Source organism: Ictidomys tridecemlineatus, chromosome 7, assembly GCF_052094955.1.
Source record: "Ictidomys tridecemlineatus isolate mIctTri1 chromosome 7, mIctTri1.hap1, whole genome shotgun sequence".
Lineage (NCBI taxonomy): Eukaryota > Metazoa > Chordata > Mammalia > Rodentia > Sciuridae > Ictidomys > Ictidomys tridecemlineatus.
Window position 1 is genome coordinate 123193581 of NC_135483.1, and position 27212 is coordinate 123220792.

The 27212-nt window shown below is 36.2% G+C and overlaps 1 protein-coding gene and 1 pseudogene across 2 annotated transcripts in view; one reads left to right on the forward strand and one right to left on the reverse strand.

Annotated features, from left to right (window-relative positions):
* Stam2 (signal transducing adaptor molecule 2) overlaps positions 1-25879 on the reverse strand; it is a 49979-nt gene extending 24100 nt beyond the window's left edge. Inside the window, exons 1-4 of one of the 2 annotated variants that reach the window (XM_005315798.5) lie at positions 25693-25876; positions 2453-2537; positions 919-994; positions 714-812 (exon numbers count right to left, since the gene is read on the reverse strand). In XM_005315798.5, coding sequence (XP_005315855.1) covers positions 714-812; positions 919-994; positions 2453-2537; positions 25693-25732 — 300 coding nt within the window. In that variant the 5' untranslated portion in view covers positions 25733-25876. Of the gene's footprint in view, positions 1-713; positions 813-918; positions 995-2452; positions 2538-25692 lie in introns of both variants that reach the window. The other variant, XM_078017406.1, reaches the window with a different exon arrangement.
* On the forward strand, positions 7864-8590 carry LOC101960612 (protein C1orf43 pseudogene; annotated as a pseudogene).
* Positions 25880-27212: the final 1333 nt, after the last annotated feature.

The following is a 27212-nucleotide window of genomic DNA, read 5'->3' on the forward strand; positions in this document are numbered from 1 at the left end:
ATCACCCTTCTGGAACATTAATTTCTAAGTCTTGGATGACTAATAAATCCCTCATATTTCAAGGCTATACCCTCTATGTTTCTTCAACATTCTCTATATTACATTATGATTTTTATATCAACTTGACTAAATTTCTGGGATTTTTACCACTAAAAACATGAGAATGGTGCTTCTAAGTGTCTGTCTCAAAGAAATTGGTAACAAACTTATGAGGGCCCCCTCCACTCTGCTCTAAGATTAAAATCCCCTTTGTTCACCAATGCTGATGGGAGTCAACATAGAATGGTAGTTAGAGGTAGGAATCTAGAGTCACAGAAACCTAGATCTAAACCTTGGCTTGCCACTTAATGGCTGCATGACCACAGAAAGTTACTTCCCTTTAAGCCTCAGTTTCTGCATGTATAAAACTGGAAAAAGAGAATCTAACTTCCAAAAGTGGTGAGGAACATTAAACAAGACACACTATCCAAAATGGTTAAAGCAGTGACTACTTACTAGATCTCAAAGATTAGCTAAATTAACAACATAAATTCCTTAGGGAGAAAAAATATTTTAGTGGTATAAAATTTTTTTAAATCAAATTTCTAACAAGAAGCTTCTTTTCTATTTATCTAAAATATTTATTTAAATTTATAATACATTATTATATATAATTAAAATAATGAACATATATATTTTTAATGACTTAAATTTCTTCTCTTTTGAAAATTTACCTTATTTTTTATCACAGCACGTACTTCTGTTGCAAAATCACGGGAACACACTTCTAAATGAAATATCTTTCCACAGTTTGCCACACAAGCCCCAAGAAGCTATTAATTAAAATAAAAATTAATATATAAATGTTGAAATATTATCTTCCTTATTGAAATAAATGTCATTTTCATAATTTAGTCAAATAACATGATTTTTACTCACAGTTAATGCCTGCAGAGCAACATGAGGAACCTTATGATTTACCCTTTTCATGATGGCTTTTAGGCAATCCTTTGCTCTAAGAAAAAAATGGAGAAAGTTAAGTATTTTTTGACAATTTTAACTCCAACATTAAAAAATATAAGAAATTTTCAAGCAAATAACTTTAAAAATAAATCCCAGTAACTTTACTTTGTTAAGGAATAAGTCTATAAATTTATGATTTTACACATCTTTTGCTAACAAACTTGTAGATCTTAAAAAAAAAAATTGTTGTAAACATTGTGTAGCCCCAAATCAAGAGACAAATCATTCCACAAAATGTCAGTCGACACAAGAGAACCATATCATACTAATTCTCTCTTCATTTCTTCAAGACAAAGAGCTTTCAAACAGCAAACTCTTCTCTTGAAAAGAATTAGTACAATGTACATTCTTTTTTTTAAAAAAAGAGAGAGAGAGAGAGAGAGAGAGAGAGAGAGAGAGAATTTTAATATTTATTTTTTAGTTTTCGGCGGACACAACATCTTTGTTTGTATGTGGTGCTGAGGATCAAACTCAGGCCGCACCCATGCCAGGCGAGTGCGCTACCGCTTGAGCCACATCCCCAGTGCCAATGTACATTCTTAAAAGGTTCACATGAAAAAGCTGAATATTGTCAGGCACAGTGGTGTACACCTGGAATTTACTCAGAAGGCAGAAAGATCATAAGTTTGTAGCCAGATGAGCAACTTGGTTAAGACCCTGTCCTAAAATATAATTTAAAAAGGGCTGGGGGAGTAGCTTAGCATTACAGCACTTTCTAGTATATGTGAGGCCTCAGTACTGCAAAAAAGAAAAAAAAATTAAAGAGTTTAATGTTAAAAAAATGCTTTCACAATTTCTACACTTTTAGTGTATAATCAGCCTGCATAATTACCATACCTTCCTGAAAAGCACTCTATAAATTTTGGAGTTTTTTTGGTACTGGGGAATTGAACCCAGGGGTGTTTTGCCACCAAGTTACATCCCCAGTCCTTCTTATATTTTATTTTGAGACAGAGTCCCCCTAGATTGCTGAGAGTCTTGCTAAATTGCTGAGGCTGGAATCAAACTTGCAATCCTCCTGCCTCAGTCTTTTGAATCACTAGGATTACAGCAGCATTCTTTTCTTACATTCACCTTTTTCATCAAAAGACCTATTTACCTTTTTACTATGGAAAGACTCTCATATATGTGTAAGTATAGGGAAATTCCCCCAGTAACTAATCTATTCATTTTTATAACATGTGTCCCTGTTGTGTCAAACCTTTAATTACCTATGCCAACATAGCTCAAGTTTTCAGTTGAACTCTTTTCCATTTGCTCTTTCAGGATAAGGTTAATCTCATAAACCCAGCCTACTGGCTCTCTCTACTTTATCTCTCAAAATTAAACAGTTTCAATAACAGTTAAGTTAAATAATTTTGTTAAAACTAAAACCTCGATTCACTTTCAAAGTTGCATCATAAAGACACACAGGTTAATTAAGCTCCTAAATGTTTACTGAGTATCTTACCCATTAGGAGTGGTTCCAACTTTGTCACATATGTCCATAATAAGACTCCAATCTTCCGTGGTGTTGTACTCATTTGTGGCTTTTTCTAAGATATATTAACATACATGATAATTAGTGTATAATTTTGTGTTACAAAACACTAAAAACCAATAAAGGCACAATAGTTAAGAAGCCCTACCTCTTCTCTTGCCAAGAAAAAAAAAAAACTACAGAAAAACTTCAGAAGATAGAGTACTTCTACTAATTTCAATTTTAAAATTATATAATTAAATATTCTCAGGTATGGTATATTTTACTGATAGTAAAATGCCTCCTAAACAACTAAATAAATTATGCATCATCAATATTCCTGTCAAATTCTAAATTGGGAGAAAGCTTTAAAAATGTATCACCATAAGGAAATATTTATTAAACTGTTCACTGAATCATTTTCAATAGCAAAACAAAACAGATTAATGAAATACAGTAAAGTCATGCAATGGAATGTAAAAATGATATGCAAAATGAAATGTGCAAAAATGCATGAATATCACAATACAATGATTTGCTTGGGCTCATAATAAGTAGCATTAACTTATAATGAGAAGTCAAAAAAAGTTAATCACTGAAGAATTTCTAACATTCATGTGAACTTTTAAAAACAGCTTTAACTCACATACCAATACAATCCACACATTTAAAGTGTACAGTTCATTTAAAGTGTACAGTTCAATGTTTTCAGTACACAGATTTGTGCAACCATCACTAATAATTATAAAACGTTTCATCACCCTCCCCTCCAAAAGAAAATCTGCACCCACTGGCAGTCAGTGTTCATTCTCTTCCATATCAATTTCCGTCCCTACACATTCACCTATTTGGGACTTTTCACATGAAGAAAATTATGTATCAGGGGCTGGGGATATAGTTCAGTTGGCAGAATGCTTGCATCGCATGCACAAGGCCATGGGTTCAATCCCCAGCACCACAAAGAAAAAGAAAAGAAAACCATGTATCATGTATCTTCTTGTGTAACAGGCTTGTTTTATAGCATATTTTCAAAGTTCATACATGTTGTATCATGTATGTTGTATCAATATTTCTTTTATTGTTGCATAATATTCCATTGAATAGATATAGCACATTTTATTCATCCAATCAACAGTTTATGAATACCTTGGTTTGCTTTTTCTTTTAAACTTTTTGGCTAATATAAATAAATAATACTGCTGCTATGAACATTCATGTATAAGTTCTTGTGTGGGCATATGTTTCATTTTCTTTGACACATAGCCCTGCTGGGTCATATGGTTAACTATTTAATTTTTTAAGGATATGGCAAATGGTTTTTCAAAGTATCTATAATATTTTACATTACCAGAAGTAGAAGTAATATATGAATATTTTCCCTAAAGTTTTAAAATATTCAAAACATTTATATTTTTATTTGGTGGGGGGGGTAATTGGGAATTGAACCCAGAGGCGCTCTATCAATGAGCTGTATCCAAAGACCTTTTTATTTTTTATTTTGAGTCAGGGTCTCACTAAACTGTTGAGGCTAGCCTCAAACTTGTGGTCCTCCTGCCTCAGCCTCCAAGCTGCTGGGATTACCAGTATGTGCCACCACACCAGATATACCCTGCATTTTTACAGAAACACACAAAGATAGTTAAAAGAGTAAACATGCATAAGAATGCTAAACATTAAACTAGAGGGGGGATCAAAAATAGATTACACAGTGGCTTCTGTTTATTAATTTGACAGTGTACATCTAGAAGTTCTTTATTTTATTCTCAAAATCTTTTTTGTAGTGTGATACATTTCACTGTTATAAAAATGATTAGAATGACTGAATCATTGTATTTTCATTGTATTGAATCTTATAAAATTTCAATATGAATTCATGCAATTATTTTGGATAATGTTATTAAAAAGTAGCCAGGCCCAGTGGCATATAGGTGGCAATCCCAATGTCATGAAAGGCTGAGGCAGGAGGATCACAAGTTTGAGGCTAGTCTCCACAACTTAGTGAAACCCTCAAAAAACTGAATAAATAAAAAGGGCTAAGAATATAAATATAGCTCAGTGGTAGAGCATCACCGGGTTCAACCTCCAATACCAAAAAGCAAACAACAATTAAGAGTTATACAGACACAGACACATATATATGGTAACACCCTAAAGAATTTTATGTGCTGGGAGTACAGAGGTGCACCCGAGGCCCTGGGTTCCATCCCAGCACTACGAAGAAAAATAATAATATATATATGCATTTTCCCCTCTAAACTAATATATCCTGTAATTTCAAACACAGTAAAACCTACACACACACACACACACACACACACACACACACACACATACATACACACACACAAATACATAGGAAGAATATATGAATCCAGAATAATGTTCTTTTTTATGGCAAGGAATAATTTTTTATTAGAGCTTTATAGTTATACATAGTAGCTGGGTTCATCCTGACAAATTCATATATGCATTAAATTTGATTTCAGTTCATGATCCCACTGTTTCTCTCCCTTTTCCCTCCCTTCTCCCATTCTCCTTCCTCTACTCTACTAGACGCCCTTTCACTTGTCTATTAATTTATATTTGATTGGTTCTTTCTACCTATGCATAAAAGTGAAGTTCCCTGTGGTATATTTATATATATACACGATTTTTTAAGAATTCATTCTGCGGGCTGGGGATGTGGCTCAAGCGGTAGTGCGCTCTCCTGGCATGTGTGCAGCCCGGGTTCGATCCTCAGCACCACATACAAAGATGTTGTGTCCGCCGAAAAACTAAAAAATAAATATTAAAAAATTCTCTCTCTCTCTCTCAAAAAAAAATCATTCTGCATTGCTTCCCGTTTGCTCTGCCTTTCCATCTTCCCCTTCTACAATATTGATCTTCCCTTTATGTTATCCTATTCTTCCCTCCCCCCCACTTTATTTTACCCTAGCTTCCGCATATGAAAGAAAACATTTGACCCTTGAGTTTAGTTTTTAGCTTGGCTTATTTCACTAAGCATGTTATTCTCCATTTCCATCCATTTACCAACAAATGCCATAATTTCATTCTTTTTATGGCTAAGTAGAAACTAAACACACATACATACACATCACCATTTCTTAATCCATTTATCTACTGATGGACATCTGAGTTGATTCCATAACTTAGCTATTGTGAATTGTGCTGCTAAAAACATTAAAGTGGCTGTATTGCTACAGTATGCCAATTTTAGATCATTTGGGAAAATATCAAGGAGTGGGATGGCTGGGTCATATGGTGGTTCCATGGCTAATTTTTAATTTTTTTAAATCAAGTCTTGCCATTTCTTTATTTTATTTTATTTTTTTTTAGTTGTAGATGGGCACAATATCTTCATTTTATTTATTTATATGGTACTAAGGATCAAACCTAGTGCCTCACACATTCGAGACAAGTGGCTCTACCACTGAGCCACAACCCCAGTCCCCAGCCCTAGTTTTTTGAGGAATTTTCATACTGCTTTCCAGAGTGGTTGTATTAGTCCATCGTCCCATCAAGTATGCCTTTTCCCCCACAACCTCATCAGCATTTATTATTGTTTATGTTCTTTATCAATGCCATTCAGACTGGACTGAGATGAAATCTTAAGCATAGCTTTGATTTGCATTTCCCTGATTACTAGAGATGTTGAATATTTTTTCATATATTTGATCGCCATTTGTGTTTCTTCTTTTGAGAAGTTTCTGTTTAATTTTTTTGCCCATTTGTTGATTGGGTTATATATATTTTGGTGTTAAGTTTTTTGAGTTCTTTTTATATTGAATATCAATCCCCTATTGGAGGAGTAGCTGGCCAAGATTTTCTTCCATTCTGTAAGCTCTCTCTTCATGCTCTTAATTGTTTTCCTTGCTGTGCAGAAGTTTTTTAGCTTGATGGTATCTCACTTATTAATTCCTGGTTTTATTTGTGCTTTGGGGGTCTTGTAAAGGAAGTAGGTGCCAATACATATAAGGGAGTGTTGAACTTATGATTTCTTCTAGCACTTGTAAGGTTTCTGGTCTAATTCCTAAGTCTTCTATCCATTTCAATTTTGAGTTTTGTGCAGGGTGACAGATAGGGATCTACTTACATTTTTCTATATATTGGTATCCAATTTTAAAAAGAAAAAGAAAAAGAAGCTTAGAGAACAGCTCTATTTTCCAAGAAGGAAAGAGAAATCAGTTAACTTCAGTTAAATGTTGGAACTCACTTTTTAAAAAACCATGCAAATAGCCTAACACTATGGATAGAATGCAAAAACACGTATTATTTTAACATGATGAAATGGCAAATCCGTAATATTGGAAAAGTAATATATTCTTGCCTCTTTTAAGTTTTAGACCCAAGTACCAATTATGAAGGTAGAAGAATATCAGGTCCAGCTTATTTCCCATAAAAAGAAGAATTCTACATGGAAAAATCAGACCTGATTATATTTTTTAAAGGTTTTAAATGCTTCCCCCCCCACCCCCCTCCCCTATACTGAGGATTGAACTAGAGGTGTTTTTCTACTAAGCTACTACATTCCCAGCCCTTTTTATTTTATTTTGGCATAGGTCAAAGTTTCCCATACTGGCCTGGAACTTGCAATCCTCTTGCCTCAATCTCCTGAGTAGCTGAGAATACAGGAATATGGCACTGTATCCATCTTAATTATGTCTTAATTACATATTTTATAAATTCAACGAATTCAAAAAGATAAGGAAAAAACATCAATCAGGCCCTTTTAAAATCATGATATATCTTTGTAGACTTTCTTTTTTTGGGGGGGAGGGGTGCCAGGATTTGAACCCTGGGTCTTATGCATGCAAGGCAAGCACTTTACCAACTGAGCTATATCCCCAGCCCTCTTTGTAGACTTTTTTCTATACATGTAGATAACAAATAACCCTTTCCTGGTTAAATTATGAACAAGATGAGAAACAAAAGAAATAATAAAATAAAATATCAGGAGTCAACCAAGCAAATAGACTTGCTACTGTGAACCACAGTAATGGGCATGCCTTAGCACCAGACAGGGGCAAGCCTCTCCCTACAGGGGCAAGCCTCTGCAAAAACTCATCCACAGAGAAGTAAATGCATAATCACTCAATGGAGATTCCATCTCACTTCAGTCAAAATGGCAATTATCAACTGCCTGCCTGAGTCCCACGCTGGGAGGGAAGCAGGAAGACATCATCCTCCTTTCCTAGCCCACCCATCAGCCATGTTTTCAGGGTGGGTTTGGCTTGGTTCTCCCCCACTCTGCCTGCTAAGGAAATGGCCAGGGAGCTCCAGGGAACCCAGGCCCACTGCTTAGGTGGAGCTGGGGCTAACAGGCAGGACAGCGAGAAAACCCCAACAGTTCTGGGCAAGGAGGGAGGCCACGGCATACAGTAGTAACTGGATGTTCAGGATGAATATCGTGCTGGTGATGGCCTACGGGAGCCTGGTATTTGTACTACTATTTATTTTTGTGAAGAGGCAAATCATGCGTTTTGCAATGAAATCTAGAAGGGGACCTCATGTCCCTATGGGACACAATGCCCCCAAGAACTTGAAAGAGGATATTGATATTCTACTATCCAGGATTCAGGATATCATGTATGAACCCCACCTCCCTGCAGATGATGATGCAAAACTGCAACTGGAAAGTCAGGAAAATCAAAGTTGCTACAACTACCTCTATAAGCTCTGGATGCTATCCATACTTCTGAGATCCCATTTCATGCTGAATTTCCACTCCTACTTGCTAGATCTGAAAACACTAGTACTCTTTTTCAAGGATGTGTGGAAGGTACTTATCAATACCCTGCTGGATGGATATGAGACAGCTCATTATGGGACATGGGTGTTTGGCCTGAGAGAGTACCTGTGCTATCAAGAGGGCTGAGTGAGTTGGCCACTGTGGTCAAAGCAAGAATTGGGAGCTCTCAGCGACAGCACCAGTCAGTAGCCAAAGACCTAACTCAGTCCCCTGAATTCTCCCCAACTTCAATCCAAATGACATACCTTCCCTCCAGTCAGAGAAGAGTAAATGTGCCAAGCATTTCTTGGAATTAAAGAACTTTAAGGACAACTATAACAAATAGGAGAGCACTCTGTGATGGAGCTGAAGGACTCTCGCTGCAGACTGAACCAGACAGCTGTGGTATTCAAAACAGGCTGTCTGCTGGGCAGCCCTCAGGAAATCTGGCTCAGCAGGCCCAGACTGTGTTAGCCAAAGCTCCTGTAGTATCCAGGGTTCTTAAAGTCGTATCTGAAAGGTCATTCCCCAACTCTTTATTACAGGCATTTTCAGAACATCAGCTAAGATTTTTCCCCCCCAGTAGAATTTTTTTTTTCTATATTTGAGTTCAGATGTCATTTCTATTTCTGTCACAGCTTTCTTTAAAATCTTCAATTGTTTTTGGCCATAGTTCACCTATTCCAGCCTATTTAATCCCAAATGTGAAAGGTATCTTCATGTCTATCCTATTGTACTCAATTGAACGAGAACTGCTTGGTTTTAGGGTGTCAAGAGTTGTTTGGTAGAAAAGGTAGACAGAATTGGGGATAGAACAAGGAAGTAGGTGGTATGTGGAACAACCTAACCTGACACTCCACTTAAACCAGGATGTGTTGAAACATTAACACAATTTTACAAGGATCTGCCCTTTTTTTTCAATCTCTGTTGTGAATAAATGAACAAAAGGAAATGTTCTGATACCTGGAATAATCTATGCCAAGATACAAGATGATCACAGAGCGGTGTACTGGTCTGGTTTTATGGATTAGTTATTTAATAAAATGAACTATTAAAAAATAAAAAAAAGAATGGAAATTATCAAGAATACAAATAATTAAAAAAGAATAAAATTATGGCATCTGCCAGCAAATGGAAGGAAATGGAGAATATTAAGCTAAGTAAAATAAGCCAATCTCAAAGAACCAAAGGCCAAATGTCTTCTCTGATATGCCCATGCTAATTCACAATGGGGTCGGGGGATAGAGGTGATTTGGACTAGACAGAGGGGAATGAAGGGACGGGAGGGAACATGGGTGATAGGAATTACAGTAGAATGAATCTCAGATTATTACCCTATGTGCACATATGATTACATGTTCTGTGTAACTCTACATCATGTACAACCCATAAATGAGAAGTTATACTCCATTTATGTATGATGTGTCAAAATGTATTCTGCTGTCATGTCTAATTAGTATATATTTATATTTTATACATATATATGTATGTATATAAAGAATACAAGAAACAGTAAATATTGGCGAGGATATGGGGGAAAAGGTACATTCATACATTGCTAGTGGGACAGATAATTGGTGCAACCCACTCTGAAAAGCAGTTCAGAGATTCCTCAGAAAATCTGGACTGAAACCACCATTTTCCCTGTTATCCCACTCTTCAGCATATGCCCAAAGGATTTAAAGTCAGCATATTATAGTGACTTGGCCACATCAATATTTACAGCCACTCAATTCACAATAGCTAAGCTATGGAGCTAAACTAGGTGCCCTTCAATAAATGAATGGATAAAGAAAATGTGGTACATATACACAATGGAATATTACTACTCAGCTATAAAGAAGAATGAAATTATGGCATCTGCCAGTAAATGGATGAAACTGGAGACTATCATGTTAAGTGAAATAAGCCAATCCAAAAAATAAACCTAAGGTCTAATGTTCTTTCTGATATGCATCTGCATCAGAGATATGCTAATACACAATAAAGGGGAGGGGAGGGAAGAATATAAGTTTATTGGATTTGACAAATGAGAATGAAAGGAAGGGAGGAAGGATGGGCATGGGAAAGACAGTAGAATGAATCAGACCTAACTTTACTATGTTCATATATGAACACCCAACCAGTGTAACTCCACATCATGTTCAACCACAAGAATGGGATTTAATTAGAATAAGTTATACTCCATGTATATATGTCAAAATACACTCTATGGTCATGTATATTTTGACATATATATTGTCATGTGTATTTTTTAGATTTTAAAAAAATTTTTTTAAAGACTTGAGGAGGCAGCAGCACAGGCTCTGAGTAACAGAACTGAAACTCAGAGTTAGAAAGTCTTCCCCATTAATTCTGTGATCACACGAAATGTATCTTTTCCAAACTTAGGTTTACACTTATTATAAATATTTCTCCATGTTTATAAATATAGATTTATATCAATACTTTTAACAGCTGCATGATGTACCATTGTTGCAGGGAGAGAAAGGCAGCCAGAGAAGGAGAGAGGTGAAGAGAATGGGCACAAAATCAAGCTGGTGAAAAGTTATCTGCACACTATGATTTTATATCTATCAGGTACTCAGTCTCTTTCTTTGTTGTGGATAACATTCATATCAGGCCCCATAAAGACCAAATATTAAAATCAAAGGAGGGTAGAATTTTGTGCATAGGCCTTTCTGTAGCTACTTCACAGCATAATACTTTATCTTGTTTATTGTTTGTCTCCCTACCCAGGAAAATTAATATAAGCTCCATTCTGGCAGAAATTGTGTTACCAATATTATTTCTAGTACATAAAACAGTATCTAGGGCCATAGTAAATATCAATAAGTACTTGTTCAATGAGTAAATGAATAATGCTGGCTGCTCCTCCATGCCCTATTATCCTGGTTAACAATAGTTATAATGTAGAAAACATTAGAGCACTTTGGAATAAATGAAGCAAAAGATCTATGATGTTCAGTGTAACCCTGGAGAAGCCTATACAAAGTTCTAGACCAGCTTCAATATTGAGCAGACAAACATCAAAGGGACTTTAGGACCAAGCTTCAACAGCAACACCAAGTGGTAGGTAGTAAAAGGCAGCAGTACACGTGGCTTCTGCAGTTCCAGGTCTCTCCTTGCTTCTCTGCCAAGATTCAAATAGGAGACACAGTAAGAGGTGAAGACAATGCTTCAGAGGGAGGCAAAGGACTGTGTGTATGTGTATGTGTGTATGTGTGTGTGTGTGTGTGTGTGTGTGTGTGAGAGAGAGAGAGAGAGAGAGAGAGAGAGAGAGAGAGAGAGAGAGACTGGTTTTGTATTCTGCATCTGAAGAGAAAATCACACGTATTACATATAATTTACTGGTTTCATGCTGCTCTTTCCTCTTAAGGTGAAGTTTTGTTTCTTTTTGCTGTAGGACATTACCATACTTTCTTTTTACAGTATTACTTGACATCCTGTTTGAACTACCTTAAGATTAAAAATTCACTCAGATTATCTTTTGTATGTATGTTATTTTTTTTCCATGTAAATCTTTAGTGAATATGAATTTCATTTGGCCTATCTAGAACTTCACATATGGTATAAGATAGGATTAGAAAAATGTTAGCACAAAATTTTGGTCAGTGATTTCAACATGTAAGAATCTACCCTTTGCTCATGAATTTGAGAAACTAGCATCAGGAACTACCGAATTGCAAGTACCCAAGTGTAGGAGTACAAACACAAACACACGAACACACACACAATTAAATTTTAGACTATCTAATAACCCACTCAGTTCTACTAGAACTTAACTTTTCACGATTATTTTAAGACATGTAATTCAATCAAATATGAAGCCTATTGTGTCACCCCCAAATGCCTTCCGATAATTTCAAAAGTATAGGAAAAAAACATTGTTTACTTGATTTGATTTTCATAGAAAATGGAAAAATCCTGATTTGAATGCTCTGTCAAACCTAGTTTACTCTTTACAAATAAAGGACTCATAATTATTCTTTTAAAAAAGTATAAAATCTGAAGACTTTATAATGGCCTGCCAAAAAGGACTTCATTTTTCAAGAGAACTAAATAGCAGTTAAATTACGTACTCAGTAGTATTTTAAACTCCTGGAAAATTTTAAATATTATAATTAAGAAACCATTCTTTTATAGCATGTCACTGTGCCCAGTCTTGGAGCCATACCTTTCATTATCCTGAGTCAAAGGCAAAGAGAAGGAGAGTGTTGAAAGAGCCCGCCTAGAGCCTAAATTCTAAACTGTCAGGGTCGGTGGGTGTAAATCATAACATTTCATCACCAGGCTTTGATAGAAAGCCTCAAATACACTGTAAAATAGTTCAGAAAGACTCTAACAATGTCATATGAATCATTCCATCAATAACTACAAGGAACAAAAAGGCTCCCTCTCTACATAGTCCCATTATGTTCAAAACACAGCTCTAAAAAGAATCCAAATCTCCACAAAACTTTTAATAAAATAGGCTCTATCGATAATGAAAAAGAAATTTATAACTGCACAAAACAAGAATACCTATAAGAAATCTTTAAAGTTCCTCCTATTATGTTAGGAAATAAAAACTGAGGACTGGTCTTCTGCTTCCAAGTCTGACAAAGTATCTGGTATCATACTTGCTATCCTACTAAAAACAACTATAAAACAAGTCAAAATAGACAAGTCAAAATAAATAAGTCTACTATTTTTAGAAAATGAATAATAGGTAGTGCAGTTTTGAGATCTTTGAGGGAAGAGAAATATGAAGTGAACCTCTACCTGTAAACATTGTCCTATCCCAACACAAGGAAGATGAGCCCAAGTAGAAGAACCAGGAGACAGAAACCAGTCTTCTAAGCACAGGAATTTGCCACAAGTTCTTTTTTTTTTTTATTGGTTGTTCAAAACATTACAAAGCTCTTGACATATCATATTTCATACATTAGATTCAAGTGGGTTATGAACTCCCATTTTTACCCCAAATACAGATTGCAGAATCACATCGGTTACACATCCACATTTTTACATAATGCCATATTAGTAACTGTTGTATTCTGCTGCCACAAGTTCTTGGTCAAGAGTTGAACTACACACACACTATTTGAGTCTAGGAGGTCAACCAGAGATCACCTACTATGCAGCTGAAAGTTCATATCCTAGGAATTATCCTGCCTATTAAGGACTGAAATGTTTATGTCCCTTCCAAAACTCCTATAATGAAGCCCCAATGAGGCTGAATATGAAGGTAGGGACACTCTGAGGTTAAATGAGATCATAACAATGGGGCCCTCATCCCAAGATAAACCTACTTTTAAAAAGAGAGACCATGCCAAGGGATGTAACTCAGTGACACAGTGCTCACGAGACCCTGGATTTGATCCCCAGTAGAAAAAATTTTAAAAAGATAAACAAGAAGAGGAGAAAGAAACAGGAGAGGAGCAGGAGGGAGGCAGGGAGACCAGAGAACTAAGGCACTGTCTTCATGTGCATACACCAAACAAAAGCCATATGACAACATGGGTTGGTGGGGGGAAAGACTGCCTCCAACCCAAGCAACCCAAAGGAGGAGCCTCAGACACTAGCCCTTCTGGTTCCTTTATCTTAAGACTTTCATTACCTAAAACCGTGAGGGAACAAATATCAAACCACTCAATCTATGGTATGGTATGATATAGTATAGTATGTCATATGGTATTTGTATGCTTGCATGTTTAGCCTGATTGACCTAACTAAAGGCAAAGAGAACACATCAGACATTTAGATATAACCCTCCAAAGGCTATACCTTAGAAGTAAAAGTCCTCTAGAATTTAAAAAATTCAAAGTTCAAAATTGAAATGGGCCTGCTTTACAAAGAATAGAATCAAGCCTGACAAAACCTTAAATCCTTTAATTAAACAACTTACCCAACAGAACAAAACTCAATACCCTTTACAGAAAGACCATGTAATCCAGCCTCTCTAAAAGAACAATCAGTGTCCAGCATAAAAGTAACAATTATTAGATTTGCAAAAGACTGCTCCATAGTCAAAATAGTAGTTAACAAAAGCAGATGTCAGTATGATCCAAATAATAGAATTAGAAAAATAAAAAGAATCTTAAAGCAATCATTACACATATTTTTAAAAACTTAAGGTACAATAAGTTAGTAGACAGTAAGTACTAAGCAGAAAAAACAAACTATAAAAATGGAATCTCTGAACTGAAAAGTTCAAAATCTTAAAAGTCATTAAGTGAACTTTTTAAATCTAAGATTGTAGAAATAGGCTTAGGAAACATGAATAGAGGTCAATAGAAGTCATAAAATTTGAATAGGAAGAAAGGAAGATTGAAAAATAACCAGAATCTCACTGTGCTTTTAAACTTGCTAAGGAACAAATTACCACAAAATTAACAATGCACTATTAGCTCATAGTTCTGTAATTTAAAAATGAGATAGGTTCTGTAAAATTCTATGCCCATGGAATTATAAGGTTTGTTGTTGGAGTAAAAATGTTACTGAACTATAAAAATTGGAAATAACCTAGAACAATTTATTCAGCATATTATCTAATCACCACATATTTTTATTTTCCAGCCACATGGAAAATAACAGAACATATAGATTAAATTCTATAACAGAAGACAACATAAAAATTTCTGATGCTATATCAATGTCTTTAGACATAACTGAAAGTAATGCTTAGATTTCTGTCTTAAATCATTTTGTGATGCTATAACAGAATTCTTGAGATTGGGTAATTTTCAGAAGAGACTTTTACTTCTAACATTCCTGGAGGTTAGAAAGTCCAAGACTGAGAATCCTGCATTTGGGAAAATATTCTTGCTGCATTGTCATATAGCAGAAGATGGAAAGGCAAGAGAGCAAATCACTCCCATACGCACCCCTTCCTTTTTTGGTAACGGGGATTGAACATAGGGGTATTTAGCCAATGAGCCACATCCGCAGATCTTTTTTTTTTTTTTTTTTGGTATTTTAAGACAGGGTCCTGATCTCGCTAAATTGCTGAGGCTGGCTTTGAATTTGCAATCCTCCTGCCTCAGTCTCCAAAGTTGCTGGGATTAGAGGCATGGGCCACTACACCCAGCCATAAGCCCTTTTTATAGTGGCATCAACCACTCTTGGAAGCAGCGCCATCATGACTGAAACACCTCCCAGAAGCCCCAACTTCCAACATGGGTGCACTACAGACTAAGTTTCCAACAGATTAAATTTGGGGGACACATTCAGAGCACAGCAATCTAAGGGGGAAAATATAGCTTCATATGTATTAGTTGAAGAAAACCCAATTCAAAAAAATGTTACAATTACACTATGAAAACAGAGAGAAAGAGTAAAAAAAAAAAAAAAAAGACATTTTTTTCTTTCCCCACAAGTAGAAACACTACAATATGGAAAGCAAGTAAATGAAAGAAGAATTCATTCTGGGATCTAACAGGTAACCATATTTGACAGCTTCTAAAGACAGAATCATGCCCTTGAACCACTTTATTATAAACTAAACAATTATTTTAAAATGTAAGAATCAAGGGGCGTGGCAGCACACATCTGCAACTCAGGCTGAGGCAAGAGGATCACAAGTTCAAAGCCAACCTCAGCAATTTAGCGAGGTCCTAAGCAACTCAGTGAGACCCAGTCTCCAAATAAAATACAAAAAGGGATGGGGATATGGCTCAGTGGTTAAGCACCTCTGGATTCAATCCCTGATACCCACCCCCAATTTTTCCTAGTTTGTGAATAAATCATACATTTACACTAAAATTATATGATTGTTATTTTATAGACACAATTCTTAAGTAGTTAAATTTAGATTAAAATATTCAAATGTCCAATATCTCAATCTTTTAGATTATTACATTTTACCTCCTTCTCTGTCTCCAATGACAATAACCATACTTAGCATTCTGTAGAAATTAGGTTAAACAAATACATTTTCTCATTAATCTTCGTTTCCATTTAATGTTCTTATTTGGGTAAACTTTTATGAATGTATTTCTTCAGTTTATTCTGGGAAAAGGAGCAATATAAATCCTACTTACACTACGAATACCTTCAAAAACCAACTTACAATCCTGAGAACTGGATAATAGATAATTTAGTTAAAAATATTAATAGCAATTAAAGTAATAGCTTTCAGTATTTTACATACTGAAATATTTCAGAATTTTACATAGGCTAAATCATTTATTCTCTCACAAAACAGAGGATTCCCATTATATAGATGAGGAAACAGGTACAGAAAAGTAACTAGCACAAGATTATAAAGTCAGTAAGTAGAATAACAGATTTCACTCTGAGCAGTCTGGCTCAGGGTATATGCTTCAATTTCAAACCACTATACTACACTGCCTTTCCCCCAACAAGTTAGTTTTCAGTTTCCCTATGTGTGAACATCTTAAACATGCAGAACAGAACAAATTCAAGTTCAACTCCTGTTTATAAGTGAAGGACTAGGTGAAATGGCATAATTAACTCCATTTATTAAAACATCATATAATAACATGATATATTTAAGAGCTTCTTCTGGTAGAATTCAGAACAGTGATTGCCACTCTTTTTACATTTCTCATGTCATCACCAACATTTTTTACAGGGACTAGGAGGAATTGGGAGTTAGGCATATAGAGCAGATTAGAGGAAAGCAGGGGGGGATCAAATCACCTTGTATTGCTTTTTATTATTTAAAACCACCTGTTAAAATGAAAGCAAAAAAAGTCTAGAGGCAGATTTTATATGTGGGCAAATTTACTTTCTTCTTGGCTGTTTCTGCCCAAATGTCCTTTGTAATCCTGTTAGGTGAGAATCACAACTCTTCTAAACTCCACATACACTCTTACATTAGAGAATTAGAATTCTCTCTACAGAACAGGACAGAAGCATAAATAAGTACAATTTCTATTGTAATAGGCCTATCAGGAAGCATCATGTGTAAGTCACTAATGGCTAGGAAAAAGGAAAAATGAATCTATAAAGAAGTCACTAACAGGGGCTGGGGATGTGGCTCAAGCGGTAACGTGCTCGCCTGGCATGCGTGAGGTGCTAGATTCGATCCTCAGCACCACATAAAAATAAAAAATAAAGATGCTGTTACCACTGGAAACTAAAAAATAAATATTAAAAAAATTCTCTCTTAAAAAAAAAAAAAAGAAAAAAAGAAGTCACTAACACCTCAAAAAAGTCACAGATGAAGAATCAAAGTGGATAGGCTGGAGGTAAGTGTATGTCCTCTGCAGACTGAGATGATTGGTATACTGTGTGTGTACTTGTGGAGTACCTGCACAGCACCAACTAAACAGGGAAGACCTGCCTTCTCTACATTCAGCTCCAAAACTTACTAGTGTAAGAACTTTTTGTTACCTCAGCTCTGACTCAAATTTAAATCTATGTTCTCATTTGTAATATGGAAATTAAGATGGCTTCACGCTTAAAAGAGGAGTTGTGAAAATTAAAAGAAAAAATGAGCAAAAGATTTAAATAAGCACTTTGAAAGAGAGGATATACATTTAGCAAATACATACATATAAAGGTGCCAAACACCAATATTTGTCAGGTAAATTCATTTTAAAACCACAATGAGATACACACTTGAATGGCTAAAAAAATTTTAAAACTACACTATCAGATACTGATAAAATTATGACATGAAACTGAAATAATAGTGGCTAAAAATAAATAGGTGACTATTTCAAAATAGCAATAATTTTCAGGGGATAATAGACCAATCCCTGATATCTGTCACAATGACCTTCAATTTCTATATTAAATACAAACAGTTATTATTAGGTAACAGATTCAAATAAAGCAATAATATTTTAAAAAGTTCTTCAGCCTCCACTTCAAGTATTTAGCATTACCAGGAAAACTATAATACTGCACAAGCAAGATTTCTTTAAGCAGAGCGGCCAAGAACAAGAATTAAATATCTGTTTAGTGCAACTGAACTAAAATTAAGTCACTACAATTCTCAAGTTGCAAACTAGTGCTCCATATGGAACAATGTTTTGCTTTCTGTTTTCTCTTTTGTACTAGGGACTGAACACCCAGGTATGCTTTACTACTGAGCTACATCCCTAGCTCCCTTTTTAAATTTTGAGACAGGATCTCGATAAATTGCTTAGGACCTCACTAAGTTGTGAAGGCTGGCCTCAAACTTTCGATCATCCTCCCTTAGCCTCTTGAATTGCTGGGATTATAGATGTGTGCCACTGTGCCTGGCCATACAGGAATATTTACTGACTAAGAAAAGAAATGCTCACATATTTTCAATTGAATAAAAAGTTTACTAAATAGCCAGGCACAGGTGGCACATACCTGTATTCCTAGTTACTCAGGAGGTTGAAGCAGGAGGATCATCAGTTCCAGGTCAGTCTGGGAAACTAAGCAAGACCCACTGCAAAATAAAAAACAAAAATGTCTGTAGGGAATAGCTCAGTAATAGAGCAGCCCCAGGTTCAATCCCTAGTACCACCAAAAAAGTTTTTTTTTTTTTTTAACTAAGTAAGATTTATATCCTACATGCATTCATTTAAAAACTACACTTAAAAACTACACTAAATAATGCCAAGGGCAGTGACATGAAAAGGCTAAGTCAGGAAGACCACTTAAGCCCAGGGTATTCAAAATCAGACTCAGAAACAAGCAAAAGCCCATTTCAAAAACAAAAACAAAATACGAATAAACTTTGCATAACAAAATTTTATAATTCTTCATCATTTCAAACTTACCACAACCCCTCCCCCACAGTGCTAGGGATAGAACCCAGGGCCTTGCAAATCCTAAGCAAATGCTCTATTACTGAACCACATCCCCAACCCCATGCTTTTTATTTATTTATTTATTTTGTTAAATGAGAGCTATTAATTAAATACAGCTTTGTGTTTCCATTAAAAGTCATAACTAGAACTACTTCAAGTATTCCTTAACTGCAAGTAACTAAAGGGCTCAACAATAGCTAGAACTGTAAGTGTTCCACAGGCTGTTAAAGGGACAGAGATGTGCCTGTTCTTCATGCACCAGACGTTTACAAGACCATTAAGAAAACATTAACAAAACAGTCAAAAAATAAGCAATATTTATTACAGCAAGAAGAGCTGAAGATGCCAATAAGCCAATATGAAACTAAGTCCTAAAAGAGAAAGGATAAGGGAAAAGAATGTTTGGGCAATATCAACTGTCTCAGATTTCTAGAAACAATATTCTTTATCCATGATGGAGTTTGACAAATGCTGCTGATTAGCTGATATTTCAGTAACAGGAAAAGGACTATAACCAAAAATGCTTTTGTAATTTTGATAACAAAGTGAAAAATCAAGCTTGGCTGGGCTAGTCTAATGGCTTGAGCCAAAGAGCCTGAGGCCTGCCCAGGCCACAGAGACAGTTAAACTCCATTCTTCAAAGAGTTAATAAAAAAAAAAAAAAAAAAGCTAACAATAAAAAAGTAAAACATCAACATCAAGCCAGAAGAAGGGAGGTGGGGACAAGAAGCAACCAAGGAGAAAGTTAGAAATGAAGCCCCGTGATAACAGTGCTTGCCTAATATGCATGAGGCCTGAGTTTTGATCCCCTAGGGCTGCACATCACACACATGAAGGCAACCATGGAGGGAAAAATTAACAGAAATTAAAGAAATGATGCATCCTTAAGTTTTATTTTGATATATGAGTAATAGATGTTAGGACTATCAACTGTTGATCAACTAGACTCTGATATTTCTTACTATATGCCTATGAACAAAATTTACTTTCAACACTATAAAAAAAAACTTTAACATCTTATTTAAACAAACAAGCAGTGCTAGAAACACATTCACCCAACACCAATTCCACAGTATTATACTGCATGCTCACTTGTAGAAAACCATTCTCTTGCTGGGCGCGGTGGTGCACGCCTGCAATCCCAGGCCTCTATCAGGAGATAGAGGTGCATGCCTGCAATCCCTCTTGCCTCTATCAGGAGATAGAGGCAAGAGGAACATGAATTCAAAGCCAGATTCAGCAATTTATGGAGGCACTAAGCAACTCAGTGAGACCCTGTCTCTAATAAAATACAAAATAAGGCTAGGGATGTGGCTCAACAGTGAAGTGCCCCTGAGTTCAATCCCTGGTGTCCCCCTGCCCCCTCAAAAAAGGAAAACCATCCTACTGCCCTCTTGCCTTAGTTTCAAACTATAAGTTTGTTATCAAGGAACTAAAATGTGGAATTTATTACCAGGTGATATGAAACAACAAGAAATTACAATGCATTCTATCTTAAATTCTAAAAGACTTTACAAGAAATTCCCTTTTATAATGATGTTAACTAGCCTGTCATAAAATTCACACAAAAGAACAAAAGCCAAAAAAGCTGAAAAAAAGGAAGAAAAACAAGAAAGGGGGATTTGCACTACCAACTGTAAAGGCTCCTGATATTAGAGAGCGGTCCTGGTGCAGGGATAAAGAGAATAGTGTAAAACAGAAAGCACAAGCATAGGACTAATATGTGAAAACAGACTGCATAGAGAAAGAGTTGTAAAATAGTAGTGAAAGAACAGATAATTCAAAACATGATGAGTAGGTGACTAATTGTTGTCTATTATTAACTGATCATCCAATTAAATCCCTCACGGGGACCCATACAAAGTCTTGATGGATTAAAGACTCAAATGCAAAAATCAAAACTTTATAAAACTTTTAGAAGAAACTAAGACAGGATCCTCACGACTCTCAATAGAGAAGTCTTTCTGTAAAATAATAAAAATAAAATCAAAATGGAATGACAAATATCACTATATTAAAACGATTTTTCTGGGGCTGGGGTTGTGGCTCAGCGGTAGAGCACTCACCTAGCACGTGCAAGGCCCTGGGTTCAATCCTCAGCACCACATAAAAATAAATTAATTAATGATATCGTATCCAACTACAACTAGAAAAATAAATATTAAAAAAAATACTTGGAAAAACCACAGAATTTTCCTTACAATAAAAGACACCAAGGACAAAAGGCAGCAACAATCTAGAATATAAAGTTGCAATTTCCATCATCAAAGATTAGTAGAAAATATATAAAGAACTCTACAAGTCAAAAAGAAAAAGTAATCCATCAGCATAATGAGCAAAAGTAACCAGCAGGTCATTTATAGAAAAAAACACAATGACTGAGAAATATATGAAAAGATGCTCAACTTCCATGAAGTTGAAATGAAATGAAAGCAATGTATGACTTCGTACCTGTATAATGAGCATAAATTTAAAATTCTAACAATACCTAGAATTAGTGAAGATTTGTAACAATAGGAACTTCACTTCCATTGCTGCTGGAAGTAAAACCTCAGACATACATTTGAAAGGGTAATTCTGCGTTATCATTATTTTTCAACTTTTCATTCCTTATACTAAGGAATTCTTCAATCACATCCTTAGAGATATCTCTCACTCATGAACACAAGAAAATGTGGATAAGAACTTTTTAAGAACTTTCAAATACAATGTTGTTTGTAATATAAAAAAACTGAAAACAATTATGTCCAACAATAGGTAACTGGATAAAAATATGACACATTCACACAATGGAACATCTCATAACCATTAAAATTAATCAACTAGAACTATAAACATCTATGTGAATAACTCATAAAAAATGCTAAATGATAACAGAATAAAAAGGGTGTTTTTAAGAAGTTTGAAAACAGGCAAAACAATATGTAGTATATTTATATGTGTGGTGTACATATTTGTAAAATAGAATTCCTCCTAATTGGAGAATATTTAACAGAGAAACAAGAAAAAAAATGGGACCAGAGAGCTGCTAAAAATACTAAAGTACTTCTTGAACATTCTATTAAAAGAATCCAATACATCAAAATATTAGGAGCTTACACAGTTAGCTGATAAAAGTGGAAGTTTGTTATTTCTTATATTTTATGCTCAAAATTTCATATTTTTAAAAACTTCAAAATACATTAATTACAATTTGTAACCACTGAAAGTAATGTTTTTTGGTACCATGAAAGCAAAATATAGAAAAAATTGTGTCAAAGGTACCTTTTCATCCATAACTAGAATTTTAACATTTTACAAAGATTATAACAGCCATATTGCATTTAAGGATTGACTTAAGTTATAAATTTGAATATATAAAAGTATGTTATTGAAATGCTATCACTATTTACTTTTATGTTGGGGTTTCTTATAAAATTTTATGGGAAAAAAAGATTGCATGACTGAAAACCCCAAGCTACTTCACTGTTCAAGTTCTTTCACAACAAAAGCCAAAAATATAACAATACACTTTTTCCAACTTTCACTTGGAAAAGTATCCTCTTAACATAAAAGTTTACACTTTGAACTGCTGTCTCAGAAGAGGTTTTGTAGAGAGAGAATTGCATTCAACTTGTGGGACACAGGTGAATATATATTTAAGAAAGGAAATAACAAGGTTGTTGAAAAGTGAAAACAAATAGAAAGGAATTATAAATAGCAGAGGCAGGAACTAGCCAAAAAAAAAAAAAAATCGTCTAGCTTGAGAAAAAAGAAAAAAAGATATGCAAACAAAGACTGGAGTTAGTGTGCAGAACAGAGAAAGAAGTCATAACTCAGGAACCACTGTAGTAAGACTGGAAAAATTAGTACAGAATACAAGGAAATGACATCTTTAATATAATCACCATAATCTTCCTATTGTGGTTTTGCTCCTCATGTGCTTTTAGTTTTTTTGTTTTGTTTTGTTGAGTAGGATTTTGATATGTTGCACAGGCTGGGCTAGAACTTGAGATCCTCCCACCTCAACTTCCCCAGCTGAGATTACAGGCATGTTACCATGCCCAGCCTACCCCTTATGTTTTACTTTTTCCTTGAAAAGTCCTTTGGTAGATAATTATTACTATATAGGAGGTGGTTTCTTCCTGATATAAGAGGTAGTCACTTCCTGCTAATAGAAGAACTGTCAGGAAAGAATGGAGGAAGTAGATAGTGTTAACCTTTATAGAGGCAGTGTCTACCTTATTAAAACAATAAAGGGAAGATGTAAAGCATTTCTTATATTCCTCCTATCTTTCTTGTACTATATTTATCACTTTACATAATAATTATCTACTTAAAGGATGTGTCCTATGTTAAACTGAGAATTCCTTGAGATAATTATTGAGGGCAGGTACTCATAGTATATTCATTTCTTTGTGGCTCCAGACCTTTACAATGTCTGGCACACATAGTGATTCAATGCATGTTTGCCAAATGAAAAGTGAACCAATGTATGACCAAAAAAGGAAAAAAACCACAAATAATAAAATGGAGAACAGATGATAAAGACAATGACACTATAAAGGAACATTCCTATAGAAATTTCGAGTTTAACAATGCTCTGTATTACTTAACTAAAATTCAAAGGGGCTTTTAAGATTTGGAAAATGCAATAAATAAATTTTTTTCAATGACATAAGTTTAAGGCCAATTTGAGATCCTTACTATTCCATCCTACTTTTTCTGATTTCATTGACTTGAATAAAAGTTACAGGTCAGCCTCATCAAACTCTTTCATCCTTAACTTGCCTTTTAGATACTGAATTCTGTTATATCTGAGATGATCAACACTTGGAACTTTGGTTGATGGCACTGCCCATGAAATAATCAATACAAATTCACCAATGCCTCTTTTACTGCATCAACAGTGATCTGTTAAAGTATATATGAACCTCAGGTGTCAATGAAGGAAGGTTTAGAAAAGAGAAACTCTCAGAGCAATTCAACCTACTTTTATAAGTGTTCAATTAGAAAACAATGGGTTTCTAGGAAAAACTACTATTAAAAGAAAGTTGTCTTTTTAAAAATTATTATTACAGCATTATAGTTATACTGTAATGCAGTTTGGTTCATTTTTGACAAAATCATACATGCATGGAGCTTGAATCAATCTCCATCCTCTCACTTTACAGCTCCTTTAGAACACCTACTCCATTAATATCCCTGTATATTTTTTATATCCAATGCCTCCCTCCCCCCATCATTTTGCTCTAGCTTACACGAGAAAACTATTAGACACTTGATTTTCTGAGTCTACTGGTTTATTGCCCTTAGCATGATGTTCTCCATTTCCATCCATTTACAGCAACTGCCTTAATTTCATTCCCTTGAAGAAAGTTTACAGTTATCAAATTTTAAAATACTTTGCCTTAACTAGGCACAGTGGCTATGCCTGTAATCCCAGATGCTAGGGAGGCTGAGTCAGGAGTCCTGATCAGGGTTTAAAGCTAGCCTCAACAAAAGCCTGGAGCTAAGCAACTCAGTGAGATCCTATCTCTAAATAAAATATAAAATAGGGCTGAGAATGTGGCTCAGTGGTTGAGTGCCCCTGGATTCAATCCCAAGTATGGAGGGAAAAAAAAAACTTTGCCTTATTCTATCTTGCCTCTTTTATTTCATTTCATTAGAAAAAAATGAAAGTCCTCACAATAACAATAAAAAATAACAGTCTCACAAATGTAGTACAATTGAAATAAATAATTTAGTGTTCCAAAAGCAGAAACTGAACCCCAGAATGAAGCTTCCTAGATTTATGACAGTCACTTGTGTTCATCTACCAATTTAAAAATTGAATGAAATAATAGAAATACATATTTGAAGACTGATAAAGGATAAATACATAATTATAAATATTTACCTTCATATTACTTGATTCTTTTGAACATAGTTGGGGATTACATAACATGCCAAAATGGGGCACCTTGTACAGACTTCACAACTAAGAAATTCTTACTACAAAACAGATGGCTCACTGCTAAGATGTACAGTATTTTGTGTCTCTCAGGCAATTTTAAGTCAATTTTTTTTATTCTAAAGCCTACAAATCTACCTAGAATTCTGTTAATTACTGCTACAAAAATGTTTTCTTAGCCAGTTTGTATTTAATGTTACTCTAATGCCCCCAAATAAGTTCTTACATCGCACCCTCCTTTTTCTCATTCTAGGTTCGCTGAAAGACCAGTTCTATTAGACCAGATAATATTTAATCCTACCTAAAATTATTTGTTGGGAGCTGTTTTCAGATTCTACAGTTTTATTTTTCATACTCTAAAACAGAACATCCCGTAGCACCTTCACAATCGCAAATCCTGAAGCTGCATTAGCAGGGCTTGGATGCATACATAAACAACATGAAGTTCCAATTCAGAGGGGGTAAGTTCACGTCTCCAGTTCTGGGAGGCCCGAACAGGGTCTACCCACTGCGGCAGCGCGTTTGGGGCAGCTCTGGAAGAAGCAGGAAGTTTGTATCAACTTCCCAATTACTTGGTCTCCAGTGAAATGCAGGACCTTCTCCATTTCTGCAATGGACGGAGAACGGACCTTTCAGAGTCCCCAACTTCAGGCAGGAGGTACTCCCCAAGCCACTAGTCACGCGCCCAGGTTACCCCCAGAGAAACCCCGACGTTGAGGCGGCGGCACCGCCCCTTCCCTCTCGCCGCTTAGTTAGCTTTCCAATCTCCAGAGTCACCGCCGCCCACTTTCTAGCTAGACAAACACCAGCACAGGGCAGGCACAGCACTTACCCACGTCTTGCTCAAAGGGATTGGCCGCGAACAAAGGCATCCTGTCAGCGCCCGAGCCCGGTTCTCTGAGATCCAGCTAAGGCCGGGCAGTTGCTCCCTGCTGGGTGACCCACCGCAGCTTCCTAGACCGCTAGACTCAACTCTGGCCGTCTTGCCCACACTTCCGCCACCGCACCTGCCCGGTTCCTGCCTGACAGGCCAGCTCCAAGTCCGCGCTCCGCCCCCGCGCTCCGCCCCCAACTCTCCTCTCGAGACGAGATCCAGAAGGCCTCGAACATCTTCGCAGCGCACCTGTTGCTGCCATCCTTCAGGAAGAAGTGGCAGCCCCTGACCCAGATCCTTTCAAAGGTCAGGCAGCCGCCGCAGCCACCTTTTCTTCGCTAGGACCCCGGAGAGCCACGGAGCCGGGGACCTTCAGGCCGGAAGTTGTCTCCCCAAGAATTGGAAGATGCCGGAGACCCGGAAGCTGCAGTGTTGGCGGAGGCGCAGCTGGGGGCGTTGTCGCCTTGGACTTTTCGCGCGAAGCAAAGTGGCTCTGAGAGCTACTTTCTTTTCACAAATAAATTTAATTTATTCCTGGGCTGCGGGTTCAGTCCCTGGCAGCCGTGGGTCCTGGACCACGTTCCCGTCACAGTTCAGTTGCCCTGGAAACGGAGCCCCCGGCACAGATGTGGTTTTGAGCGTTTGCTAAGTGCCTGGCTCTGCTCTTGTGCACTTTTACAGAGCCCAGACCAAACCCCGCCGGAATAAGCACCTGGAAAAGTGGTGGAAGCGACTACAGCTTTGTGGAGACTTGCAACTTCTCGCTTCCCATTGTGGCCTTCATTAAAACTACGCTTGGTTCTAGGAATCCTAAGACCGAAGAGGCACAATCTCTCCCTTGGACTTGGAAGAGTTTATAGAGGCAGTGCATAACATGTATGATGATTCGGGCATTAGTAAGAGTCACAAGCCCAGATTCCCACAGGATATAGCCAGGTATTTACATGAACGAAAAAAGTGCAAGCACCCTTCCGGGCTCACAGATGCCTTATCCTTAACTGCCTGTTCCCCTCCCCCCCCCCATAGTATTTATCATTTTATAATATATAATAGATTGTTATCTGACTCTCTTCATCTGAATATAAAATTCCATGACGAGTTTTGTTCATTGCTGCATTCCCAGAGGTTTAAACTGTGAGAAATAACTCAGATGCTCAATAACTTTTTGAAAGAAGTCCTTGACTTTCTAACTGAACAGCTACTACCAAATTTAAGCCATTTGTTGAGGTGTGGGCCTACTAGAGCCTCCAATTTTTCATTGATTTTTAAATTTTGAAAATTACTTCAACTTTTTTTTTTTTAAGCGATTCTAGGGATTGAATCTAGGGCCTTATGCATGCAAGGCAAGCGCTCTACCAACTGAGCTGTATCCCCAGCCCAAATTACTTCAACTTTTAAATCAACGAGTTAAAACCACTTTATAGGACTGGAGAGGTAGCTTAGTGGTAGAACACTTGCCTAGCTGTGTTAAATCCCCA